Here is a 26,325-nt window from a genome sequence, read left to right as displayed (position 1 = left end):
CTTAACACATCTCTGATAGACAAGTGCTAAGAGAACCAGTGCGGGGTACCAGGGTGGTAGCAATAATGTGGGCTAGAATACGGTGCTCAAATTTCAAGTTTTTAGGACCAATATCAGGGGGGTTTTCAGACAAAATACTTTTTGCTTCTTCAAAAGACACTTCAAAATTATCAGGCCAAGAATGTTGCACAAAAAATCTATACCCAACAAACTTAGTTGCAAAGATCTTTTCAAACTAATAAGAGTTAAGAATAATGCGAGTTCCTAAGACCATGGATTCCAAGTCATCTTTATCATTCACGAAAAGATTAGCATAAAACATACGCACTGTCTCTTCATAGACAGTGTCACCAACAATCTCAATTAGCGAGAGAAGTTTTTGAGTTTCAAACACAGAGATAACATCACAGTGAGAGTTTTTTTATATATTTCAAACTTATAGTGCGTCCATAGGCAATCGACTCCCCTTTGTAGGCAACAAATTTAGCTTTTTCCTCGGGACCATAGAAGTTCATTGTCACGACCAAAAATCTAACCCGTCATGATGGCGCCTATCGTGGTACTAGGCAAGCCGACCTTTCCAAAAAAAAAACACTTTCAAAATTTAACAGAAATGAACTAAGACATTTAAAATAACCGAAATTTTTCATAAAACGGGGGTAAAACCCAATTAAAACATAAGTGCAGAAAAAATAGCCCGACATCGGGGTGTCACTGAATCATGAGCATCTAAATATCCAGTCTAATACAAACAGTGTCTGAATGTCAATACTGAAAAGAAAGAAAACATAGAAGGAGAGACAAGGTCTGCGGACGCCGACAACTACCTCGTAGTCTCCGGTACTCGATCGCGCACGAACTCAACGACCTCCGTGATCAAACACACATGGATCTGCACATAAAGTGCAGGGTGTAGTATGAGTACAACCAACTCAGCAAGTCACAGAAATAAATAAAGAACTGAGAAGGTAGTGACGAGCTATACAAATACAGTTCATTTTCAATAATTCCAGCAAAGAATAGATATGCTTTCAAATTCGGTAGTTCAAGTCAAATCAGTTTATACAGTTACAGTGCAAGTAATCCGAATATAGAATCTTTCAGAAATTTCACAACAATGACAGATAGCAACTAAGTGCATCAATAAATGAAAAAACATGTACAGCCTCTTAGGGAAACAGGCACTCAACTCGTCACAACAGCTCAATCACTCGGCTCTCAGCCCTAAGTACTCACACTCAATAGGTACTTGCGCTCACTAGGGGTGTGCAGACTCTGGAGGGGCTCCATTCAGCCCAAGCACTAAAATCCGCACGGACAACTCACGTGCTGCACGGACAACTCACGTGCTATTGTAACAATATATGGAACCGTACGGATAACTCACGTGTTGCACGGACAACTCATGTGCCATAGTATCAGTGCCTCATAGACAGGCCCTCGGCCTCACTCAGTCATCAACCTCTCTAGTCTCTCGGGCTCTCGGTAATCACAACGATCAGCCCAAATAAAGATAGCATAGTATATCAACAAAATCAAGAAGAGGCTGAGATATGATACGCAAGTGAAAATATGATTGAGTACAAGACAGCAATTAGCAAGTAATTCAACAAGTATACGACCACAGTGGGTCCCAACAGTGATATCATATTACCTAAGCATGGTTTCGAACATAAAAGGCAGTCAATTGCTCAAAGACAAGGAAAATAACGAATAATAATGGCTATTCGACTTTACAGTCTCACGGGACGTACCAAGTCACGATCCCTCACCGTGCACGCTCGCACACCCGTCACCTAGCATGTGCGTCACCCCCAAATATTCACATTATATAATTCTCGGGGTTTCATACCCTCAAAACCAGATCTAAGACTGTTACTTACCTCAAACCGAACTAATCTCTACTCTGAAATGCATTTGCCTCTCAAATTGGTCTCCAAACGTCCCGAATCTAGCCACAAGTAGAACAATACAATCAATATAGGCTAAAGGGATCAATTCCACAAGAAAAATACTAAATTATAGTTAAAAAAATCCAAAATTGGCCCGAATCCGGCTCCCGGGCCCACGTCTCAAAATCCGACAAAAGTCACAAAACCTGAAAGCCCATTCACTCACGAGTCTAACCATACCAAATTTACTCATATCCGATAACAAAATCCCCTTCAAAACCTCAAAATTCCAACTCGAGAGTTCTTCCTCTTTTTCCCCAATTTCTCACCCCAAATCACAAATTAGATGATAAAATTAAAGATGAAATCATAGGATTTAACCAAAACCAATTAAGAATCACTTACCCCAATAAACTCCATGAAAATCCCTTCAAGAATCGCCCAATTCCGTGTTCTCTAGCTCAAAATATGTAAAATGGGTTCAAACCCTCGTTTTTGAAATTAATACTGCCTACCCAGATATCCTTCATCGCGATCGTGGAACATTCCTCGCGATCGCGAAGCACAACTATTCTGCCCCATATTTTTACCCTACGCGATCGCGTAGAGCATAGGCCACGCCTCCCCTCCTGTTCAAATCCTTCTATGTGAACGCGACCTTAGCCACGCGTTCGCGAAGCACAACTTCGCACCCATACGCGATTGCGTTCCTAACTCTGCGATCGCGTAGAACAAACTCACCTCTGCACCAAATAAGCTTATGCGATCGTGAATGAATACCTGCCATCGCGTACCAGGAAACCAGAACCTGCAGCATCCAGACTTCAGCTATCAAGCCAAGTCCAAAAATGATCCATTAACCCCCCCTGAAACTCACCCGAGGCCCCCGGGACCTCAACCAAACATATTAACACATCACAAAATATTATACGAACTTAGTCGAGCCTTAGAATCACTCAAAACAACATCAAAACACCAATTACGCCCGGATTCAAGCCTAAAGAACTTCTAAACTTTCAAATTCCACAAACGATGCTGAAACATACCAAACCACGTCCGATTGACCTCAAATTTTGCACACAAGTCATATTCCACATTACGGACCTACTCCAACTTCCGGAATCGGAATCCGACCCCGATATCAAAAAGTCAACCCCCGGTCAAACTTCCCAAAAATTTGACTTTCGCCATTTCAAGTCTAAATTAGCTACAGACCTCAAATTCACAGTCCGGACACGCTCCTAAGTCCAAAATCACCCAACGGATCTAACGGAACCGACATAACTCTATTCCGGAGTCATCTTCACACACTCTGACTACGGTCAAAATCCTAAGACTTAAACCTCCATTTAGGGACTAAGTATCCCAAAACACTCCAAAAACCAAAACGAAACCTCCCGGCAAGTCACAATAGCAGAAATAGATATGGGAGAAGTAGTAAATACGGGATCGGGACTAATACACTCAAAAAGATCGGTCGGGTCGTTACATTCATCTTGTCCTCATGTCCAAACTCTATATTCTTTGTTTTTCCTTTCTTTTGAGACGACTGTTAGGGGATTGAATCCATTGGACATTTTATATCCCTTTGAGTAATGAGGATTTCTTTACGTGAATCACTGGACTCATCCTCGAACTGTTGCTGATCTGATTTTTCTGACGATTCAACATCCACGGGATCATCAGTTTGTGGGTTCTTTTTGAAGCGATGGTTTCTTCTAGGCATAGAGAAAGATGGTGAAGGTTTGGTTTTGGCTATGAGAAAGAAAAAACAGAGAGAAATTTTTTTTTTTGTGAGTAGATGATGAAGGGTTACCTCGATTCTGGATAGACGTGTGAAGGACAACTGAAAAGTTTCCTTTTGAAGACCCGCCGTCAATCATATCATTAATACAGAGTAATCAAAATAATTAGAGATATTTTAGGCGAAAATTTCAAAGAACAATTATAGAACATTCTTTAAAATAAGGAACCTTAGAGAAATTAAACGGGATTTAAGCAAATACCAATTTTGTCACGAAGTAGAAAAAATATTTCTTCAAGCAGCAGTTTTGTAAAAATATCTGCTAGCTAATTTTCAGTGTTAACAAATTCTAACACAATATCACCTTTTACAACATGATCATGGATAAAATGATGCTTGATTTCAATGTGCTTAGCTCTAGAATGATGCACAATATTTTTTGAAAGATAAATAGAACTAGTGTTATCACACATAATTGGAACACAATTAAGACACAAATCATAGTCTAAAAGTTGATGCATAATCCATAGAGCTTGTGTGCAACAGTTGCCTACAGTCAGGTATTCTGCTTCTATAGTAGATAAGGCAACACAACATTGTTTCTTGTTGTGCCAAGAGATAAGAGATTTTCCAAGTAATTGGCACGTTCCACTTGTGCTTTTCCTATCAATTTTATCACCTGCAAAATCTGCATCTGAAAAACCTTTAAGATTAAAGACATTTTAGCTTTCATACCATAGTTCATAGTCGACTGTCCCTATCAGATATCTGATGATTCGTTTAACAGCAGTTAAATGAGATTCTCTGAGAGCTGATTGATATCTTGCACACTTGCAGACACTGTCGACTAGCCGTAAGATAGAGTAGAGATCCGATCATACCTTGATACATTGTTTCATCAATGTCGCGCCCCCCTTTTTTCTCGCGAAAGCAGGCTTCGACACGTGACAACTCCTTTTAGAATAGGAGATAGAGTGCTAAAGGAGAAGAATCGCCACCTAACGATTTTTAAGGTGCGTTAGGGCACCTATTATGCAGATAACTCTGTTTGACTAATCAACGCCACTAAAGATCGGGTAAGGGCTCAAGTTACCTCAAAGAGAAGGTGTTAGGCACTCCTCGAGGTCCACAACTGTGGGTCTCGCCCAAACTTAAGATTATGTGGATTACGATTAAGCTAAGTGATTGAATAAACAAAGGGAATTCAGAAGTCAAAGAACTTTATTACAACATGATTAATACAGATCTTAGTGTGAATATAGGGATATAACTATTTAGATCTAATAACAACATATAAAGAGATGGGGTCCTAAGTATTTTAGCCTAAAGGATCACCCCGTGCAACATAAATAATACTTCGCAACTCACTTAAGATAGGGAGTTAGTCATATTATTCAGCGGGCACAGACTATCATCTCCTTCTACCCGATTACTATGTCAAAGTTGTTTACCTAAAAGCGCTCTAATTCAATTCTAAGTCGTACCCTATGCGTGCACTACCCGTCCCATACTTATGGCTCAAGAGGTATTGGACCTCTATTTGAGTGGTTCTAAACCTTACTTAGGCTACTCAGAAATGTCAAAATTAGGCGACAGACAAAAATACATTGGACTACAAGTATGGACAATTAAGGGCTCAAGTTTGCCTCCATACTTAAGCAACAAATACATGCAAGACAAGTTTTCATGTTAGGCAATTCTGAATTAAGAACCTTAAGCCCTATAGACATGATTTCTATGTGAACAGTGCGATACAGTAGCAAATAAAGTGATCCAAATCCTGTAGGCATGATTTCTAGTATACATGCTGCAACAATGCAAATTGAAGGAAAGTTCAACGATATTTATTTTCTATGGGCATGTTTTCTAATAACATGTAGCAACAAGGATAATTGAAGCATTTGAGCTCATGCTTTGCTAGTAGACAATTAGTGTGAGTGTGTGCTTCTCCTAATGGCATGATTTCTATAGTGTACATAGAGAGTGAACAACATATATAGCTAACACATTATTAAGTTCTATAGGCATGTTATCTACCCATCGCATGTAAATATTAAAATCTACCCCATTCCTTTTTTACTAACAACCCCAATTGTTTATACAAAGATTATTACATGCCCAATAATGAGTAAAAGTAACAGTGTTACATAACAGTGATAAGAGGCCCACAACAGGCCTAATAAATACCCATCATTGCCTGGGCTTTCAATAGCTCTTACACATCATACCCAGGCCTTCAACAAAGAACCACATTCAATACACGACTCAAGGATCCATAGAGGAGTCCAGAACCAGTTTACTCAACCATGACACCAAGTGTTGCACCATTTAAATCAGCCAATTCAAGTACACAACACATAACAGGGGGGAGTAGAGTGAATAGGAACAGTTTCAGATTGAGGGAATGACTAAGGACCAAGCCCTAATGTGTCATAGTTCACAAGGGTCTCCATTGGACCCCGAGCAGTGCTCACACTAGGGAGGCCAATAATAAAACCTAGGTAGCCTTGGCTTTCAGCCGGCTAAGAATGAAGAGTTCAGAATAGCATAAGTTGCCAGTGAGGAAAATGGACAGAAGTTAGGAGATACATTCATATCCTAAAGTAGACATAGCCAAATTGAGCATATAGAGTAATTAATCAAATAGGCCAGTAGGTTCAGCAGGACAGCAAAGCACCACATAGATAGCCTCATATTGAAAGAAATTGGAGAAGAAACAGGTTTGCAAGATATACATAGATTATCATTCATGACATTAAACCAATTGAGACCTAAGAAGTCCGGATTAAGCTAAGCATGCATCTTAGGGTCATGCTAATAAGTATTTAGACATTGTGATAAACACTGGAAGAGATATGGTATCAAATGAACAAAAGACAGACTGGAAACATATTAGCATGGAAGCAAGATCATAGTCGCTAGAAAATGGTTTTAATACAAATTGCAACACATTGTACATGCAAGACAGACATTGCAGAGATTCAAAACAGTGTGTGATAGCAAACACATGTAGGTATTCTGGGATTAATATAATAGACTAATCTACTAGAGAAGATCTAAGTAATGTCATAAAGCAAAATAATTCAAACAGGGTAGATAGATCAAGTTGAGATAACTGTCAAGATCTTAGTCAATCACTAATGGGGTAGGGGGATCATGCTGAGTGACAAAAGAGCAGGTGAACATGTCACAATTACCACAGGAAGTTCTAACACTAGTATGAAGCATTCACTATAGAGATTAAGGACAAAGCAAGTAAGCATGTATTAGGTAACATCTAGACATCCATACACTTAAGAGGATCAGATTATCCAAGTTGGATTTAGGCATACTCAGAACTAGTAGCATTAGGAAGAAGTTAGATGCTAAAAGACTTAGAACAAAGCAGAATTAACAAAATCGCGCACAAAAGTAATCTAGAAAAACATATTAAGCCAGGAATTTCAGAGGCGAGAACACATGCAAATCAAAGGCAAATAGGGATGAAATTGCAAGAGTCAAGTAGCTTACCAGTTAACGGACAACAATAAAGAACAAAAGATCCACAAGAACCCAGAAACCTCGATGCGTCAAAGTTTCCAAGAGCTTCGATGAGCACAGGGCAATGCTCGCACCAAGAACAGGTAACAAAATGCTAATGGCCTTGGCTTTCAACCGGCCAGTACAGAATACCAATCAAGATAGTAGCAAAAAACCCAAATTTTAGTAAGAATCGATTATTTTAAGTCCACCCCCCCACCAGAAGGGAAAATGAGGGGGTTTATATAGCAGTTAAAAATCGAACAAACACATAAGAAAACGGAGTAAATTAAACAACAAATAAGGAAAAAAAACATGCAAATCAATTTGAAATTGATTTAAGAGAGAAATCCGATAAACCCTAATTTTTTTAGGGAAAGTGTAAATCAGCAGAAATCCAAACGAAATCGGACTCACACAATATAGTATTGAACGTATGTAGACGAGATATGGCCCAGATTCAAATGATTGAAATTGAATGGGCAGAATCGGAGAGATAGTACTTGCCATGTTTAGGCAAGTACCAAGTGAAACTATGGAGGAACAACCAGTAGCCGAAAACACAGATATGGCAAGTAAATGAGAGGAGAATCCCATTAGGAGAGGGATTTAGGGAGTGGCGGCGATTTAGGGTTCTTCAGAGAAGGGGGAGAGTTCCAGGGCGGTGGGCGAGAGGGAAATGAGGATTAGGGTTTGGGGGTTGGGCAAATAAAAGGGTAGGTTAGTTGTGGGCCGTTGATCTTAGAGATCAACGGCCAGGATTTAAAGAGGAATTGGGGCGGGTTATTTTGACGGGTCGCGACCGGGTTGGGTTAGAAAGGTTGTTTGATTTAGGCTGGGGTTATTGGGCTAAGGTACTAGGCTAATTTAGTTCGAAAAATCACTTAGAAATTGGGCCAGCCTTTTAAACACATGTAATTTAGCTAAACATAATTTATAAAAATAATTAGTAAATGAGTGACATATTTTTTATGCACTAAAATGATTAATAATAATGATTTAACATTATAAAAATATAAAATGCTATTTTTGACACAAATAGTATAAATAAGGAGCATTTGTATATGAATATAGGCAATTATTGTAAAATTAAATAAATAGCTTAAAAATGCTACTGTAATTATATGGAATGAAATAAAATGTTTGAAACATATATTATAGGTACAAAATAATTATTTTAGGTAACTAAGTCATTACAAGATAATTTAAACGGATAATTACAAGATATTTACATATAATTTAAATACAAAAAAATTAATTTAAAGCTCTACAAATTATGAAAAATTATAGAAAATGCTTGTATAGGTTTGTAAAGTAAATAATAATGCAAAAATGCTATTTTGAAAGTATATATATATATATATATATATATATATATATATATATATATATATATATATATATATATATATATATATATATATAACTAACTATGAGGGCAAAATTAGGTATCAACAACTGCCCCTCTTTACCCGAAAATGATGAAAGAGTTGTCGGGTAAAGAATATGATGACCAATTTTGGACAAATTGAGTGAGGGATGGTGTGATTTGAAAAAATGGGGGCCAAACCCTGGTTCCTGAGTTGCCTACATATCCCTGATGTTACAGGAATCACGCCGTGTGTAGTTCTGGATCCAACGGTGAACTAAACCGATGGAGTTGTTATAGGAACGGTTGTGTGCTTCGGAAAGGGTTCTTTTGGGTAGGACAATATCAGATGAATTTGCGCGAAATCATGGATGTGAATCTGAAATGTTATAGATGTATCTCAAAATGAGTATTTGAACGGTTATCAAGTAAAAGTGGGTAACTGATGGTGGTTGGTCGTGTTTGAAATAATTGCAGGATGTGAATGTTGAACGAAAATCGGAGCGAAGATTGATCCGTTAGGAGAACGGTTACTTCTTGGATTACCTGCAAAACTTAAAACATGATGCGTGCAAGTATATATAGATTATTGCGAGAATTTAAACATGATGCAAATTTCCTTTGGACCATGAAAGTTGTCTTTGGACGGTGAGGATAATGTCTTTAGACCATGACGTCGTGGGTCATGAATCATGTGATAAGGGATTCGCATGCCATGAAATGATGTCCTTTGGCTATGAAAATGGTGCCTCTGAACCATGACGCCTTTGAATAATGATGTGCAATACTGAGAGATCCTCAGGCCATGGAATGGTGTCTTCCCGCTACGAGGATGATGCCTTCAGACTATGACGCATTTGGACAAAGATGGCGATGTTTCAGCCCATGAGATGCAAAGATATGATGCTAGGTCGTATGTAAAACGAAACAGATCTTAGGCAATGCTTAGCCACAGGCAAATAGAAGAAAGTGCTAGGTCTTAAATAGCATAATAGAGATAGTATTTAGTCTTGGAAAACACAGTGCTTAGCCGTATGCAAGAATGGGAGGCAGGGCTTAGCCTCATGCAAAATAGGAGACAGTGCTTAGTCTCATGCGAAAAAGGCAATATTTAGCCTTATGCAGTTAAGGAGGCAAGGCTTAGCCTCGTGCAAATAGGAGACACTGCTTAGCCTCATGCAAAAAAGGACAGTGCTTAGCCTTATGCAGTTAAGGAGGTAATGCTTAGCCTCATGCAAATATGAGACAATGCTTAGTCTCATGCAAAGAAAGGCAGTGCTTAGCCTTATGCAGTTAAGGAGGCAGGGCTTAGCCTCATGCAAAATAGGAGACAGTGCTTAGTCTCATGCGAAGAAGGCAATGCTAAGCCTTATGCAGTTAAGGAGACAATGCTTAGCCTCGTACAAATAGGAGACAATGCTTAGTCTCATGCAAAGAAAGGCAGTGCTTAGCCTTATGTAGTTAAGGAGGCAATGCTTAGCTTCATGCAAATAGGAGACAATGCTTACTCTCATGCAAAGAAAGGCAGTGCTTAGCCTTATACAGTTAAGGAGGCAATGCTTAGCCTCGTGCAAATATGAGACAATGCTTAGTCTCATGCAAAGAAAGGCAGTGCTTAGCCTTATGTAGTTAAGGAGACAATGATTAGCCTTGTGGAATTAGGAAGGTAGTGCTTAGCCTCATGGGGGAAAACAATGAGTGATTGTGAGAAAATAGAGTATTTTTTAGCTGAAGATGTGTTTGCGCTTGGCAACTTTGTCATTATGAAGGTAGTGATTCTGATGTGTGTATGTATTTGCGCATATTCCTATTATGTTCATTGTGCCTGCATCCAAAGAAAAATTGTGAGTTTGCGGGGAAGGTTGGTCTGTGCTTTCGCCTTCTCGCTTTGCTTTTGCTCCTGTCTTGAGATCCTGTTTGAGTTACCCTGGGCAGCATCTGGCTGTTTATAAAAATAGAGTTTTCGAAAAATATGTGTGCATTTGATGAATGTAGTTATTTCAATACAGTAGTATGCAATATCAAGTAATTTAGATGAACCAATGACTGTGACATATTTTAGAGACATTGCGACTTCCTTGCTTTAGAATTTTGAGGGTCCTCCTCCTCGAAATTCTAACCCAGTTTAAAAGCAATTCTTTGACCATTCTGTGTATGATGAAGTTGGATAGACTTGCTTCAGAATTTTGAGGGTCCTCCTCAAAATTCTGCCCCATTTTCTGACCATGGAAAAAATGAAGATTTTATTGAGATGTGACCAAATCCACAGGGTTGCTTACGTATCTCCTCTTAAACGGGAATCAAGTCAAACATAGTTCAGTTACATCAGATGAAGAACTGCAAACAATCTAAATATAATATCTTTTGACTGCGTCTGAGTTGATAGGTTTTGGCCAAACTTCTCCGTCCATTTCTGCAAGTATGAGTGCTCCTCCTGTTAGTACTCTGTGAACCATGTAGGGCCCTTGCCAATTGGGTAAAAATTTCCCTTTGGCTTCATCTTGATGCGGGAAGATCCGCTTTAGCACCAACTGCCCCGGTGTGAATTGTCTACGCCTGAACCTTTTATTGAAAGCTCTAGACATTCTGTTCTGGTAAAGTTGACCGTGACATAATGCATTCATTTTTTTTCCGTCAATGAGAGCCAGTTATTCATAATGACTTCGTATCCATTCTGCATCACTGAGTTTAGCCTCTTGTATGATTTTCAAAGAACGAAATTCTACTTCGGTAGGAATGCCGGCTTCAGTACCATAGACCAGCAAATAGTTGCCCCCGTTGATGTGTGAACCGTGGTGCGATATCCAAGTAGGGCAAATGGTAACTTCTCGTGCCATTATTTGTGATTATCTACCATCTTCCTTAGTATCCTCTTGATGTTCTTATTGGCGGCTTCCACAGCTCCATTCATTTGTGGCCTGTATGCTGTGGAATTATTATGCTTGATCTTGAAGGTTTCACACACGGATCTCATCAAATCACTATTAAGGTTGGCGGCGTTGTCGGTGATTATTGAATCCGGTACCCCGAATCGACAGACAACACGATCCCTAACAAAATCTGCTACGACCTTCTTAGTTACAGCCTTGTAAGATGCTGCTTCAACCCATTTTGTGAAATAGTATATGGCCACTAGAATGAACCTGTGCCCATTTGAAGCGGCGGGTTCGATTGGACCGATGACATCCATCCCCCAAGCGGAGAAAGGCCAAGGTGCACTTGTTGCATTGAGTTCATTGAGTGGTACTCGTATCATATCAGCATGTACTTGGCATTGATGACACTTTTGGACATACCTGATGTAGTCTGTTTCCAAAGTCATCCAAAAATACCCTGCTCTTAATATCTTCTTAGCTAAGGCAAATCCATTCATGTGTGGTCCGCAAGTTCCGGCATGTATTTCTTCGAGCAATTTGGATGCTTCCTTGGTGTCGACACACCGTAATAACCCCAGATCTGGAGTCCTTCTGTACATAATTCCTCCGCTTTGGAAGAAACGGTTAGATAATCTTCGGAGTGTGCGTTTCTGATTATATTTTGCGTGCTCCGAGTATTCTCCTTTTGCCAAATATTCTTTGACGTCATAGAACCATGGATTTCCATCAATTTCTTCTTCAACATGAGCATTATAAGCTGGCTGATTATGAATTCCTACCGGGATAGGGTTGATGAAATTCTTGTCTGGGTGTTGTATCACGGAAAATAGAGTGTTCAATACATCTACGAACTCATTCTGGGTTCTCGGAATATGTTTGAACTCTATCTTTGTGAATCTCTTCTTCAATTATTGTACATATTACAAATATGGCAGTATTTTGGTATTCTTTGTAGCCCATTCTCCTAGAACCTGATGTACCAAAAGGTCTGAGTCACCAATTACCAGCAATTCCTGAATGTTCATGTCAATGGCAAACTTGAGTCCCAAGATGCAAGCCTCATATTCTGCCATATTGTTGGTACCTGGAAACCTGAGCTTTGCGGATACTGGATAGTGTTGACCTGTATCTGATACTAAGATAGCTCCAATACCTATTCCTTTGAAGTTTGCGACTCCGTCGAAGAACATCCTCCAACCGTCGTATGCTTTGGTGATGTCTTCTTCCACAAATGATACTTCATCGTCGGGAAAATACGTTTTCAATGGTTCGTATTCTCCGTCTACATGATTTTCTGCCAAATGATCTGCCAATGCTTGCCCTTTGACTGCCTTCCGAGTTACATAAATGATGTCGAACTCACTCAGCAATATTTGCCATTATGCCAACTTTCCGGTAGGCATGGGTTTCTGGAAGATGTATTTTAACGGATCTATCCTTGATATGAGATATGTGGTGTAGGCACAGAAGTAGTGCCTCAACTTTTGAGCTATCCATGTTAAAGCGCAGCAGGTGCGTTCCAACACAGAATACCGTGCTTCGTAGGGTGTGAACGTCTTACTCAGATAGTATATGGCCTATTCCTTTCTTCCTGTCTCATCGTGTTGTCCCTAGACACAGCCGATAGCCCCATCTAGTACAGATAAATAGAGTAGCAGAGGTCTCCCATGTTCCGGTGAGATCAGGACAGGTGGTTTGGATAAATATTCCTTGATCTTGTCAAAGGCTTTCTGGCACTCTTCAGTCCAACTTGTTACAGCGTCTTTCTTCAACATTTTGAAAATCGATTCACACATCACAGTTGATTATGCTATGAAACGACTGATGTAATTGAGACGCCTTAAGAAACTCATCACATCTTTCTTGTTCTTCGGAGGTGGCAAATCTTGGATAACTTTGACCTTTGACGGGTCTAGCTTAATTCCTCGACGGCTGACGATGAACCTTAACAACTTTCCAGTAGGGACCCCGAAAGCACATTTTGCGGGATTAAGTTTCAGGTTGTACCTTCGAAGTCGATCAAAGAATTTCCTCAAATCTGCTATATGATCTGTGCTTCTCTTGGATTTGATGATGACGTCATTCACGTACACCTCTATCTCCTTGTGTATCATGTCGTGGAAAATGGTTATCATGTCCCTCATGTAAGTGGCTTCAGCATTCTTTAGGCCAAACGACATCATTTTGTAACAATATACTCCCCATGGTGTAATGAAGGTTGTCTTTTCGGCATCCTCTTCATCCATCCAGATCTGATGATATCCCGCGAAGCAATCCACAAAGGATTGAAGTTCATGCTTGGCACAGTTGTCAATCAGTATGTGTATATTGGGCAAAGGGAAATCATCTTTGGGACACGCTCTGTTTAAATCCCGATAGTCGACACACACTCTGACCTTCCCATCTTTCTTTAGAACCGACACAATGTTAGCCAACCAGGTCGGATATTCAACCACTCTGAGAACCTTGTCTTTGATCTGCTTGGTGACTTCCTCCTTTATTTTCAGACTCATATCTGGTTTGAACTTTCTGAGCTTCTGCTTTACAGGCGGACATATAGGGTTGGTAGGTAGTTTATGGGACATTATGGACGTGCTCAAACCGGTCATATCAACAAAAGACCATGCAAAAATATCCTCATACTCCTTCAAGAACTGGATATATTCTTCTTTCTCTGATGACGATAGGTGAATGCTTACACGAGTTTCCTTGACTGTTTCGGAGTCTTCCAAATTAACGGTTTCAGTCTCATCCAAATTGGACTTAGGCTTGTTTTCAAAATTTTCCACTTCTCTGACAATTTCCTCGTGTATTATATCCTCATCCAGATCCTCTGAATCACTATCCTAATGTTGCGCTGTCTTGTTACATGTTACAGTCGTAGGTTCATCAGGATAAGTAATAATAATGTTGTAGAGAGAAAATGTAAAGGATAATAATAAATACTAAAACAACAATCCATCGATAAATATTTAAAAACGTCAAACAAATGTAGTTCAATGATTCGAGCAATTATTTCAAAATAAAAATGTTAAAAAAAAAAACAAAATACTAAAAATGTCTTAAATGCCCATAAAATTGCTTTTAAAAATAAATGATGCTAATTGCCAGGCTACCCAGGAACTCGACGGGCCCTTGATGGCGCAGCAGTCCAATTCTTGGGAATAGCTCCCTTCTCCATTGTCTGAATAATAAGATCTTCCTCCTCCTCCTCCTCCTCCTCCTCCTCCTCCTCCTCCTCAACTATCACACTGCATTCCATGTCTTTGTCATCCAGAAATAGCTTCCTTATGCCAGCTAAAGTTTCATCTTCTTCAGACCCCCACATCATGTCAGCTTGATGAAACGACTGGCTCAAATATGGTACTGGCTTCTCTAGAGGGTAATAAGGACCACGCCACAGTGGTGACCAATTCTGATACTCGTGCCAGGTGTATTCATACCCAAGCCCAAAGGTTGTGTCGTGACGCTTTAGATGTATCGGTTTGGTGATCCCCTGGAGATTCTTACCGAGACCCTTGCTAGGTTCATACCTTGTCCATGCCACTATACCTTCTATCTTACTGCTCCACCATTTGTCTTTTTCAATTGCGTTGACGCGCTCGACGTGATGGTATATTTCCCCACCCAACTTCCTTCTATTCTCGACGACCGGAAAAGTTTGATTGGTGTAAATGGGATTACTTTCGTTCCCTATGGATGATCACTTCCTGATGGTTCCACTTAAACTTCACGGCATGATGTAGTGTAGAATCCACGGCCCCAGCGACATGTATCCACGGTCGCCCCAACAACAGAATATATGTAGCAGATATATCCAATACTTGAAACTCAACATCGAACCAGGTCGGGCCTATCTGTAGGCTGAGGTTGGTCTCCCCAATTGTGGCCCTTTGAGACCCATCAAATGCTTTCACATTCATACTCCCTGCTCGTGTCTCGTGCAGACCTTTACCCAACCTTTTCAAAGTAGTTGGTGGACAGATGTTGAGACTCGAACCCCCATCTATTAGGACCCTGGCAATGAATTTGTCCTCAAACTGCACGGTGATATGTAGTGCCCTGTTATGACTTAGTCCTTCCGGTGGCAGCTCGTTTTCATGAAAAGTGATCTTGTGGCTTTCTAACACTTGCCCTACCATGTTGGCCATCTCTCCACTGGTGATGTTATTTGGTATATAAGCTTCATTCAACACCTTCATCAAGGCATTCCTATGTGCCTCAGAGTTTTATAGCAGTGATAAAATGGATATTTGAGCAGGGGTGTTGTTCAGATGATCAACCACAAAATACTCTCTCGCCTGCACCTTTCTCCAAAGATCATCTGGGCTAGTCTCAATGACATGCGGCTTAAAGGTGGTTTTTTTTGTTGTTCCTCCCAAATGCTCGGGTGTATAAATCCTACCAGTTCTTGTCATGCCTTGCACTACACCTGTTTCTTCCATTTTTGCCTTTCCTTTCCTTCTTGCTTCTGCAACATAATCCCAAGGTATAGCATTAGACTTAAAAAGATGGCGTGGGTGCCACCATCACGGTGAAGGGTGTTGTTACCTCAACCTCAAATGGAGTTGGTGCGGCTACCTCAACTTCAATCGGTGCCTATGTTTGTACCATAATAGGTGTGAGAGTGACTGGAGATGTTTCAGGGTTATCCCCTTCTCGAATGAGTCCAATTGACCCCTCTGAGTCCCATTCTTCATCGGTCTCTATCACGTTTACCCCTTCACCCCTGTGATCCGGGAGAGGATTGTTACAGACATTGGGTGCAGCCTCCTTTGCTTGTATGACATTGGTGTCAATTAATGTCTGAATCTTATCCTTTAAAGTACGATACTCATCAATAGTATGACCCTTCATGCCTGAGTGATAGGCACATGTCTTATTTGGATTAATCTACTAGGAGGGGTTTTCCATAGCAACAGCGGGAATGGGAGTGACATAACCAGCAGCCTTCAGTCTCTCGTACAGTTGGTCTATGGGTTCAGCAATTGGGGTGTATTGTTTGGGTGGTCTGCGGTCGAAATTTGGTCTAGGTTTTTGGTAGTTTTGGCATGCTGGTGGTGAGTGGTAGTATGCTGGTTGGGTGTTATAAGTATGGTAAGTGGCAGCAGGTTGTTGGTATCTGGGAGGTGAAGGCTGATATATGGGTGGGGGGTGTTTGGTATGTAAGATGAGACTTTCGACCTTGGGCTACCATCACCGCACCTACTTCTTTCTTCTTGGAGATACCTCCTGACTGTAAGGCTTTATTTGTGGCTTGGAGTGCTTCAAAATTTGTCACCATACCGCTTTTGATCCCTTCTTCTATTCTTTATCCCAATTTGATGATGTCAGAAAATTTATGGTTTTCAATAACCCTCAGTCTTTTGTAGTATTGCGGATCCTGAGTTCTGACAAAGAACTTATTCATATGTTCTTCTTCCAGTGTTGGCCTTAGTTTTGCAGCTTCAGACCTCCACCGAGTAGCATACTCGCGAAAAGTTTTCGTTGGCTTCTTCTTGAGATTCTGAATGTAGAAAACATCTGATGCATTTTCTGTGTTAAACCTGAACCGATCCATGAAATCTGATGCCATGCTCACCCAATTAACCCATTTCTTTGGGTTCTGACTGATGTACCAAGAGAGGGCATGTCCGGTGAGGCTCCTCATGAACAGCTTTATGCGGATTCTTTCATCCTTGCCAACTCCCACAAGCTTGTCACAATACGTTCTCAAGTGCACCTTCAGATCACCAGTCCCGTCGAACATTTCGAACTTAGGAGGTTTGTAACCTTCTGACAGTTCTATATCTGGTTGAATACAAAAATCTTCATAATTCAAACTCTCAATGCATTTGCCCCCTTCGACAATTTGAACTCTTCCAGTAAGTTTCTTGAGTTCTTCTGCCATGTTCTTGATGAGCAGGTCCTTCTCAACAGATTCAGGTATGTACAGGGTCTGTTGTGGGGTGTAGGGTAAAGTTTCCACATATATGGGATTACTTTGGTGGACTCCAGGAATCTGGGCATAATGGTGGTCATTGGTTTAGTTTTGCGGGTCAGGAGTAGGCTGTGGTGCATTCTGAGAGGTGTGGTATGTGGTTGTTTATGGGTATTGAGTTGGGTGGTGATGGTGTTGTTGAGGAGTAGGTACTGGTGGAGGGTTGTGTTTCTAAGGAGGTGTGGCGTATTGATGTGGTGCGGGAGGATTTTGCGGATTTTGACTTTGGGTGTTTTGGGGAGGTACCGGGTTTTGGGCGTTTGTGTTTTGTTGGTTAATGTCGGGGACTTTTAGGTTAAGGGAAAGGTTTGCTAAGTTCCGGACCTGCTCAAGTTCCCCTTGTAGCTCCAATATTTTCTGTTCCAGACGTAGGACCAATTCATTATGTACTGGAGTATTCCAACCGTCCGAAGTTTCAATGTTTTCTGCATTGTCTTTTCTGATATCGCTTAAATCGTCCATTTTTCCTTTCCCTTTGCTTTTGCCAGGATCACTTGGTGGAGGAGGAGGTGGAGGACCTTTGGATCTGGTTTGATATGCTGACGATGCCAGTATGCACGAACCAACCTTGGGGAATGGTAATAATCAAAAGAAAAAAAAATAAAAGGTAACCAAGTCAGTAAGGAATATTGAAAGAATGCTTGCAATATTGAACATGCTTTGCAAAATCATGTAATAGACTCGCGTCTTAATTTGGGGGACCTCGTTGTGCCCGAGGTAGACCTAAGCGACACATAGACTTAGAGAAAATTGATGCCAATAATTGTATCATTTCATTAATGCGAAAATGAATTAGATCCTTACTAAAACGGCAATAATAAGAAAAATTACTAATGGCATTTGCCTTATTACAATCGAAATCTAAAACTAAGCTAAAAAGTAGTAAAGAACATCATTTCCTAATCTGCTTGGCCCCAGAGGGACCTTCTCCATGCTTGGCCTTCTTGGATCCATCAATCAAGTTCCCCAGGTCGCGCATGTCCAATAATAGGTAAGCCCTTGCTAGATGCCCTCCCTCATTGCCTTCCGTATTCTGACAATCTGAGAGCCTCTTCCTCATCCTCCACTCAAGTTCCATTAACCCTTGCTCCAAATATTCCAATCTTTCTGTTGATTTAGTAGCAATTTCTTTCCATTCGTTGATTACTTCCATATCCACTTTGTGCTATTCCAAATGCCTAGCTTCAGACTCAAAAACCCTCTAGCGTAGCATCCTACACTTGACTTGTGCTTCAGCAACGTCATCTATAATCCTATTTTTCAGATTAATCCCTGGCTTGGCATCTCCCTCTATTTCATCTACCAACCATGATGGGCAGAAGTATACATGGCCGGCATAGTACCTGTCTGGCTCGATAGTGTCTTTCTCTACAATGACCTTTTGATTCCACATATGTTGTGCCTCGAACTTGAACGGAATGATGTTCCCTTTAAGTCTACTTTGTACTAGACCATGTTAGAAAATCGAGGTATAACCTGCTTTCTTCCCGCTTGCCTCATAACCCTTATTGGAGCATAAGGATAGATTCCTCTTAACCCGGTCAGCATTAAATAAGTTATTTCTCTTGACCAGATGATGAACTCGCTGCTAGGGAACCATTCGAATATCCAATGTACCTTTTCGTCAGTCAAATTGCTGAAGAAACGCACCCAGCTCACAGCACTTCCAGGTTGCACGAACCTATCTGGGATAAATGTCATTCTTTTTGGATGATGGTAGGCTATGTAGTCATTCAATGGTCGTCGCAGAAGCTCCTGCTGATATTCACCTCTCTGAAAATATTCTAATAACCAAACCTGCAGCAACAAATTACAGCCCCCGAAGTGCCCATACCCCTGCTTGCATCGATCTAGAGCTCGGTACATTTCGGCCAAGATCATGGGGATGATAGTGTAAGTTTGTCCCTCAATTCCTTCCATTGGAGTCTTAGCAACCATGGCTAAGCGAGTGTGGATCTTCCCCCTTTTCTTTGGAAATATCAGCAACCCTAAGAAACAGATAATGAACACAAAAACTCGGCGGTGTGTCCAACCCAAAAAAGTAACGACAAGTTCATCATGGTGAAGGCGATATGACTTGCTATGCCCATAACATTCATAAAGGAATTCAAATGGTATGTATGACTTCTTCAGACAGAGTAACTCATCATTTTTCTTGAAACCCGTCATTTTCAAAAATCTGGGGGGAGTGCGATTTTCTGGTACTGATAAACCCGGACTATCCCATGGCAGCCTAGCGAAGCCTCCTATTTCCTCTAAGAGAGGAGTCATTTCTACATCACCAAAGCGAAAGACAACTCTTTTCTCATCCCAAAACATAGTGGCGACCTCAATCAATGTGTTATTTGGCCGAATGTCCAATAAGGAAGGTAAATTTCCGAGGACCCTTTTCACATGATTCTTGTCACTATGTGAGAGGTTCTTCCACCAATCAAGCAGCAAAGGTGGGATGTTTTGAACCATGCCGAACTTGGAGACTTCGTACCTCATTTTCTGCAAAACAAATAGAGTTAGCCCTTCCTCCTCCGGGTCTGACTATTTACACATTAATGATCAACATACCAGCATGTTTTCTCCAAGTAATGCACATAACGTGATGGTGTCCATTGGGATTATGGAAATCCCGTCGGGCTTTGGACAAGGCTTATCTTAGTAGATTGTCACGCGGATAACGTTCTAACCCATACTTGGTTTGACATGATGCATGCACAGTTGATATTGAAGCGAGGTTTCTAGAAGGGTCTAGACTGGCACTCTCAAGTGGACAACTTGAGAGGGAAAAGCACGGAACCGTCGACTGCACCGCTGATCGACTAGTTTACCGCAAATAAGCCTTTCTAATTTAAAGGGTAATTTTGGAAGAGTGCGGACACTCATCAAGTGCCGCTATGGTATTAGTTGGGCACGAGTGGAATATGATATGGAGCATGCTTTATGAAGCAATAATAACACGTTGTCAAGTATTTTCATGATAAATATGTGAAAGCAATAAACGCAGTATTAAGATAAAACATAAAGGACGTAAAAAGAAAGACAAAAAGAAAAAGTTAGTTCGTGGAATATAGGAAATATAATAAAGTAACCAAGGGAGTAGGGGTGGGAGAGACATGATATAGCTAATAAATAGCAGTTAGAGCAACTAAGGGCGAATAGGGAAAGAGATGTGCATGTTATAACAAATTTAAGCAAATAAAGGTGGAGAAGGGAAGGGATGTGCATGTTATAACAATTTTAAACAAGTAAAGGTGAACGGGAAAAGGGATGTGCATGCAACAGCAAATCTAACAAATAAAGATGGAAAAGGAATGTGTGTTTTATAACAAAGAAAACTAATCCACATAAGCCAAGTTCATTATGGTAAGAGCCTAAGAGTAAATCCCCAGCAGAGTCGCCATGCTGTTGCGACCCTATTTTTCTCGCGAAAGTGGGCTTCGACACGTGATAACTCCTTTTAGAATGGGAGATAGAGTGCTAAAGGAGAAGAGTCGCCACCTAACGATTTTTAAGGTGCGTTACGGCACCTATTATGCAGATAACTCTGTTTGACTAGTCAACGCCACCAAAGATCGGGTAAGGGATCAAGTTACCTCAAAGAGAAGGTGTTAGGTACTCTTCGAGGTCCACAACTGTGGGTCCCGTCCGAACTTAAGATTATGTGGATTACGATTAAGTTAGGTGATCAAATAAACAAAGGAAATTCAGAAGTCAAAGAACTTTATTACAACATGATTAATACAGATCTTAATGCGAATATATGGATACAACTAATTAGATCTAATAACAACATATAAAGAGGGGGGAGGGGGGGTACTAAGTGTTTTAGCCTAAAGGATCACCCCGTGCAACATAAATAATACTTCACAACTCCCTTAAGATAGGCAGGTACTCATATTATTCAGCGGGCACAGACTATCATCTCCTGCTACCCGATTACTATGTTAAAGTTGTTTACCTAAAAGCGCTCTAATTCAATTCTCACTCGTACCCTATGCGTGCACTACCCATCCCATACCTATGGCCCAAGAGGTATTGGACCTCTATTTGGGTGGTTCTAGACCTTACTTAGGCTGCTTAGAAATGTCAAAACTAGGCGACATACATAAACACATTGGACTTCAAGTATGGACAATTAAGGGCTCAAGTTTGCCTCCACACTTAAGCAACAAATGCACGCAAGATAAATTTTTATGTTAGGCAATTCCGAATTAAGAACTTTAAGCCCTATAGACATGATTTCTATGTGACAAGACATCAAAGAACACAAGCAGTTTCAGAGGCCAGGCATTGCTCATAGACAAGATTATACATGCTGATTATTGAAATTACAGGTTTTCAGTTATTAACCTTGTTGTGTCTAGGTGACTTACGCAATAAGGAGTAATGAAGACCATTGGGAGGAGCCCAAAATTACTTATGCTTGATGACAATGGAATAAACAAGAAGTAAACAGTTTTTATAGGTCCATCATTAATATAGAACGAGTAATTATACCCTATAGGGAGGATCTCTAACAGTTGACGCTTGGGACTTATTTTATTATTATACTTAGTCCTATAAGCATGGTTAGTGAACAGTGCGATACAGTAGCAAATGAAGTGATCCAAATCCTATAGGCATGATTTCTAGTATATATGCTGCAACAATGCAAATTGAAGGAAAGTTCAATGAAATAATTATTTATTTAATCAGAGTCGCCGCTTGAAATAATTATTATGGTGTCCCAAGTGATCCGTTTATTTTAAAATCCCAAATTAAGGAAATTGACTCTATTTATGGTCCGCGAACACAGAAGACTGGACAATAAATTTTGTTAACCCGGGAGAAGGTGTGAGGCACTCCCAAGTTTTGTGATTTTAGCACGGTCGCTTAATAATTAATACTTGGCTTAATCATCTAAATTATTATATTTTTAAACCTATTGTGCATTTTACCTTTGACCGCTTTTAATTATGTATTTAAATGCTTTTTAGTATTTATGGAGTTATTTCTTAAACAAGTTACGATATCGTGCACTTGTCGTTTTGGTTCACATTGCAAACTGCGCCACGTGAAACGCACCCGCGATTTACAACATGTTTATTATTATTATTATTTGAAGTTGTGGTCAAGTCATGTGAAACGCGCACTTGAGTTGGGATTTACATATCGTGATCATGCCACGGGAACCGTACCCATAGTCACGACGATTTATTAATCGCGCCTAAAGCAAACTACGATTGTTCATGAATTATTTTCCTAAACTACTTTGAGATTATTGTATGGGTCATGATTTATGGAATCATTTGGAGAAGTATGTACATTAGTAATTTACTAAACTAATCTGTGAAGTATTTTAGTTCTTTGATTTAAGAATTAGTGTATTCGAAACACATATACATTTTTAATACTGAGTGTACAGCTAAACCAACTGACGCAATGAAAGTTCGTTTGCCTTAAGGCCCACTAGTAAAAGAAAACGGCTCAATTACTGATTTTCACATTTGAATCAAATGGCCTAATTTCCTAACTAGCGGATGGCTCACTACCCTAACAGATGTTCTCAAAACTTCACTGGTACAATCTAATATATGCAGATTCTTTCAACAAATTTATTAATTATATTTTATCATGGTTTTATCATCAAAACAGATTCTCCACTCTTCCAAACTAATCATGAAATCAAACGAAAGCTAACGAGCTATTTCAACAAGACAAAAAGAAACAAACAAAAATGAAATTCTAATAAATACCAGCAAATCAATATGAACCAACATTTAAGCACACGATCAGCGAATCAAGGCAGGAACATGCTTGAAGATGAAAACAGGGCATGCTATGGTGAAAATATCGAATTAATAGATGAAAAGTAAAAGATGAACCTCAATGATTTTCTTCTGTATTTGATTTATCAAATAAAACTCCAAGTGAATAATTCGACAGTACACGTTGCTCTGAATTGAAGACAAAACTTTTGACCGGAACTTCGACTAACAACCTCGACTTCGAACCAAAGAGAACCTCGACTTGACTCAGAAGCTTTAGCTATTTTGGGGGAATTTTGGAATGAGTTTACGGCTGGGTTTGGGATGGATTTTAAAGGTGATTCATGGCTGATTTTGCTGAGTTTCGGCTGGAAAACAGAGCTGCTTTTTGCTGGGTTTTAGAGCAAATTTTGGGACTGTTTGGTAATGTTTTTCGCTGCTGTTTTTGAGCTGAATTTCAGCTGGGTTTGAGTGTTGATTTTGGGTGGGAAAAGTGGATGGTTATTGCTGTGATTTTGGGGATGCTTTGAGGTGATTTCGGTGGTTTAGGAGGCTAGTTTGGGGTGGCTTTTGGTGGTGAAAATGGCTAATTTCTTTTGGGTTTTTACATGGCTGTGTTTATTGTACGAATTTGGGGATATTTAGAGCTAGTTTGAGGTGTAAATGTGAGAGGGAGAAGAAAAATTAGTTGTTCTCCAGATGAAAGAAGAAGAAGGCGCTGATGCCCACCTTTCTTTTTAGAGCTCTAAGTTTCTTTTCATTTTATTTTTTAGTGCCCTCCTTTCTTTTGTGCTTATCCCCTTTCTTTTGTGTATGGTGAGTGTTTATATAGATCAGAGATAGTAAGAGAGATCGAGGAGAGGGAGTGAGTAGGAGGGAGACGAGTGTGTGTGCTGTGTGTATCTTGGGGAGAAAGAAAAATGTGCAGTTGATTTTTGTAAAAAGAATCCAACCGTGTAGTGTGTGTGAGACTAATTTCTCAAAAAACGTGATCTTCCATCCTCTTAACTAATTGCAGGTGAATTTGTTATAAGGGAATCTTTGCTAGGTGGCATCATGTGATTGGTTCTCATTCTTAATTATTTTTTTGTTTTCTTTTTTGTTTAAACAAAAGATGAATAAAAATATTAAAATAAAATACTACTCATACTAAATAAATAAAAATAAGGTAAAATTACTATATACTCAATATATTTGTTGAAAGTCTCTAAACTTAAAAATTGCACTAAACTAAAGAATAACTATATCTTTTTTTTTTTTGAATTTCTTTTTTTCTTTGTAAATGAAGATAAAACTTATACTAAAAATGTGACCTTTTTTTTTTTATCATTTTTAATTTTCTTAAAATGAAATATATAAAAAGGTGAAACAAAAGTTAAAATGTGTGGATTAAACTTAAAGAATATTTACATACTAAAAAGTGATAAAAATCTAAAAATGGTAAAAAATTAGGTGCTCACAACTGGTTCAATACTGGTGTGGTACTTACATCTAGTTTTCTTGGGTCACAAGGGTTCTCTTAGTCTTTCGCTTTGTTTGTTCCTTCATATGTGACTTCTAACTTGTCCCACATGTCTTTCGTAGTTTCACAGCTTGATATCTTCTCATACTCTTCTTCACTTATGACATTGTATATGAGATTCTTTGCCTTAGCATTCACTTGAATAACGACTGCTTGTTCTTCAGTGTAATCATCTAAGTCGAGAGGATTAGATGATACTATAATCTCACCATCTTTATCCTTCCTTGGTGGAATTAGAAGATTTTCCTTTTTGATCACACGTCATACTTTAATATCGTATGATATAGTGTAGGTTTTCATTCGCAATTTTCAGTGTGAGACGTGCTAACTATTGAAGTAGAGTAGTCTTACTTGAGAGGTTCCTTCTTGGAATAGTGGTCCAACGACTGTGTTTGACCCAATGATCTTTTCCTCACTTGCTGTTAGGCAATACTTGTGAGTCTTTGCTATGATACCAATTGAAAGTACAAGAGGGAGTGGGTGAATTGTAACTAGTTTAAAAACTTAGTTGACTAGAGAGGGAATTAGTCGACTAAACTTTTCCAGCAGGTTCGATCGCAACAAAAGTAAATTTTACAGAAGTAAAAACAGTAAAGACATAGAAGTTTTATACTGGTTCAGTACCGGTGTGGTACCTACATCCAATTTTTTTGGGTCACAAGGGTTCTCTTAGATTTTCAATATTGAGTCGTTACAACAGTTTTGATTTTAGTTCATTCACCACTAACGATATTCAGCAACAGTGTTTGTCTAAACTTGACACAACTCTTATTTTATTTTCAAACTCTTCCAATCTATTGTGACACTTGTAAACTCAAGAATACAGTGTTTTTACTAAGAACTAGAAAGATATATAAATATGTATTAAGTTGTGTAAACTTCTTCGTCCTTCCTCCTCTTCTTTAATAGTACTTGATGGAGTTTCTGATTCCTCTTTTCTGAGATTGTGGAAGATCATTGATAGTGCGACTTTTCCTTTTGAGGCAGAATCTTCTAAGAGTAGGACCCAAAGGTAGCCTCATGAATCCAACATGTGAAATACAACCAAATTCATTCTCAATATGTGGTTTGACTCCTTCAACTTTTCAATCAATTGCTCTTAAAACTTCTGTTGATTTCTCTTGACTGAATTCCTTTCCTTCCTTGTATGCTTGAGAATCTCTTTCTTGTTTGATTGATTCCCTTTCCTTTCTGGTATGCTTGAGAATCTCTTGCTTGTTTGATTGATTCCATTTCCTTTCTGGTATTCCTTTGATGAATAAATTTGAATATCATAGTTGTTGGCTCTTTGATATTTTTAGATTGATTTTTTTTCTTCCTTGTATTCTTCAGAGTCGTTGCTTCCTTGTGAATCTGCACGCATAGTAGAATTATATTAGTCAACGCTTTTTAATTTACGTATAATAAAATCTCTTTTGTGTCAATTATGAATAAAAAAAGATACTCATATTAGTTTATTCTTTGGTCCATCCCATGAAAAGGTAAACATAGTCCGAAGGTAATAAGGTCGCTGGGCCGTTGGCACAACTAACAACTAAAAGAGTTATTCTCGCAGAAAATTACACTAGATGGACTTTTTCAATAACATTCTTTTCAATTTTGATCTCATTAAAATAAGTTTTGAGAAAATAGCCTCGTGCCAAAATTTTAAAGGATACTCCTATGTCCTGACGATAGTATGA

The 26,325-nt window shown here is 39.4% G+C and overlaps 1 protein-coding gene across 1 annotated transcript; it reads right to left on the bottom strand.

Moving 5' to 3' along the window:
* Positions 1-18,120: 18,120 nt before the first annotated feature.
* LOC138907044 (uncharacterized) lies at positions 18,121-24,104 on the bottom strand. The gene is made up of 2 exons (XM_070197059.1): positions 23,239-24,104; positions 18,121-19,873 (listed from the first exon to the last, which is right to left on the bottom strand). Exon 2 carries the CDS (start codon positions 19,868-19,870, stop codon positions 18,827-18,829), a length of 1,044 nt encoding a protein of 347 aa, XP_070053160.1. The 5' UTR covers positions 19,871-19,873; positions 23,239-24,104; the 3' UTR covers positions 18,121-18,826.
* Positions 24,105-26,325: the final 2,221 nt, after the last annotated feature.

The sequence above is a fragment of the Nicotiana tomentosiformis genome, chromosome 3 (assembly GCF_000390325.3).
Source record: "Nicotiana tomentosiformis chromosome 3, ASM39032v3, whole genome shotgun sequence".
In the NCBI taxonomy this organism is placed as follows: Eukaryota; Viridiplantae; Streptophyta; class Magnoliopsida; order Solanales; family Solanaceae; genus Nicotiana; species Nicotiana tomentosiformis.
The sequence above is the reverse complement of the archived record's forward strand: the minus strand, read 5'-3'. Positions and strand labels throughout refer to the sequence as shown.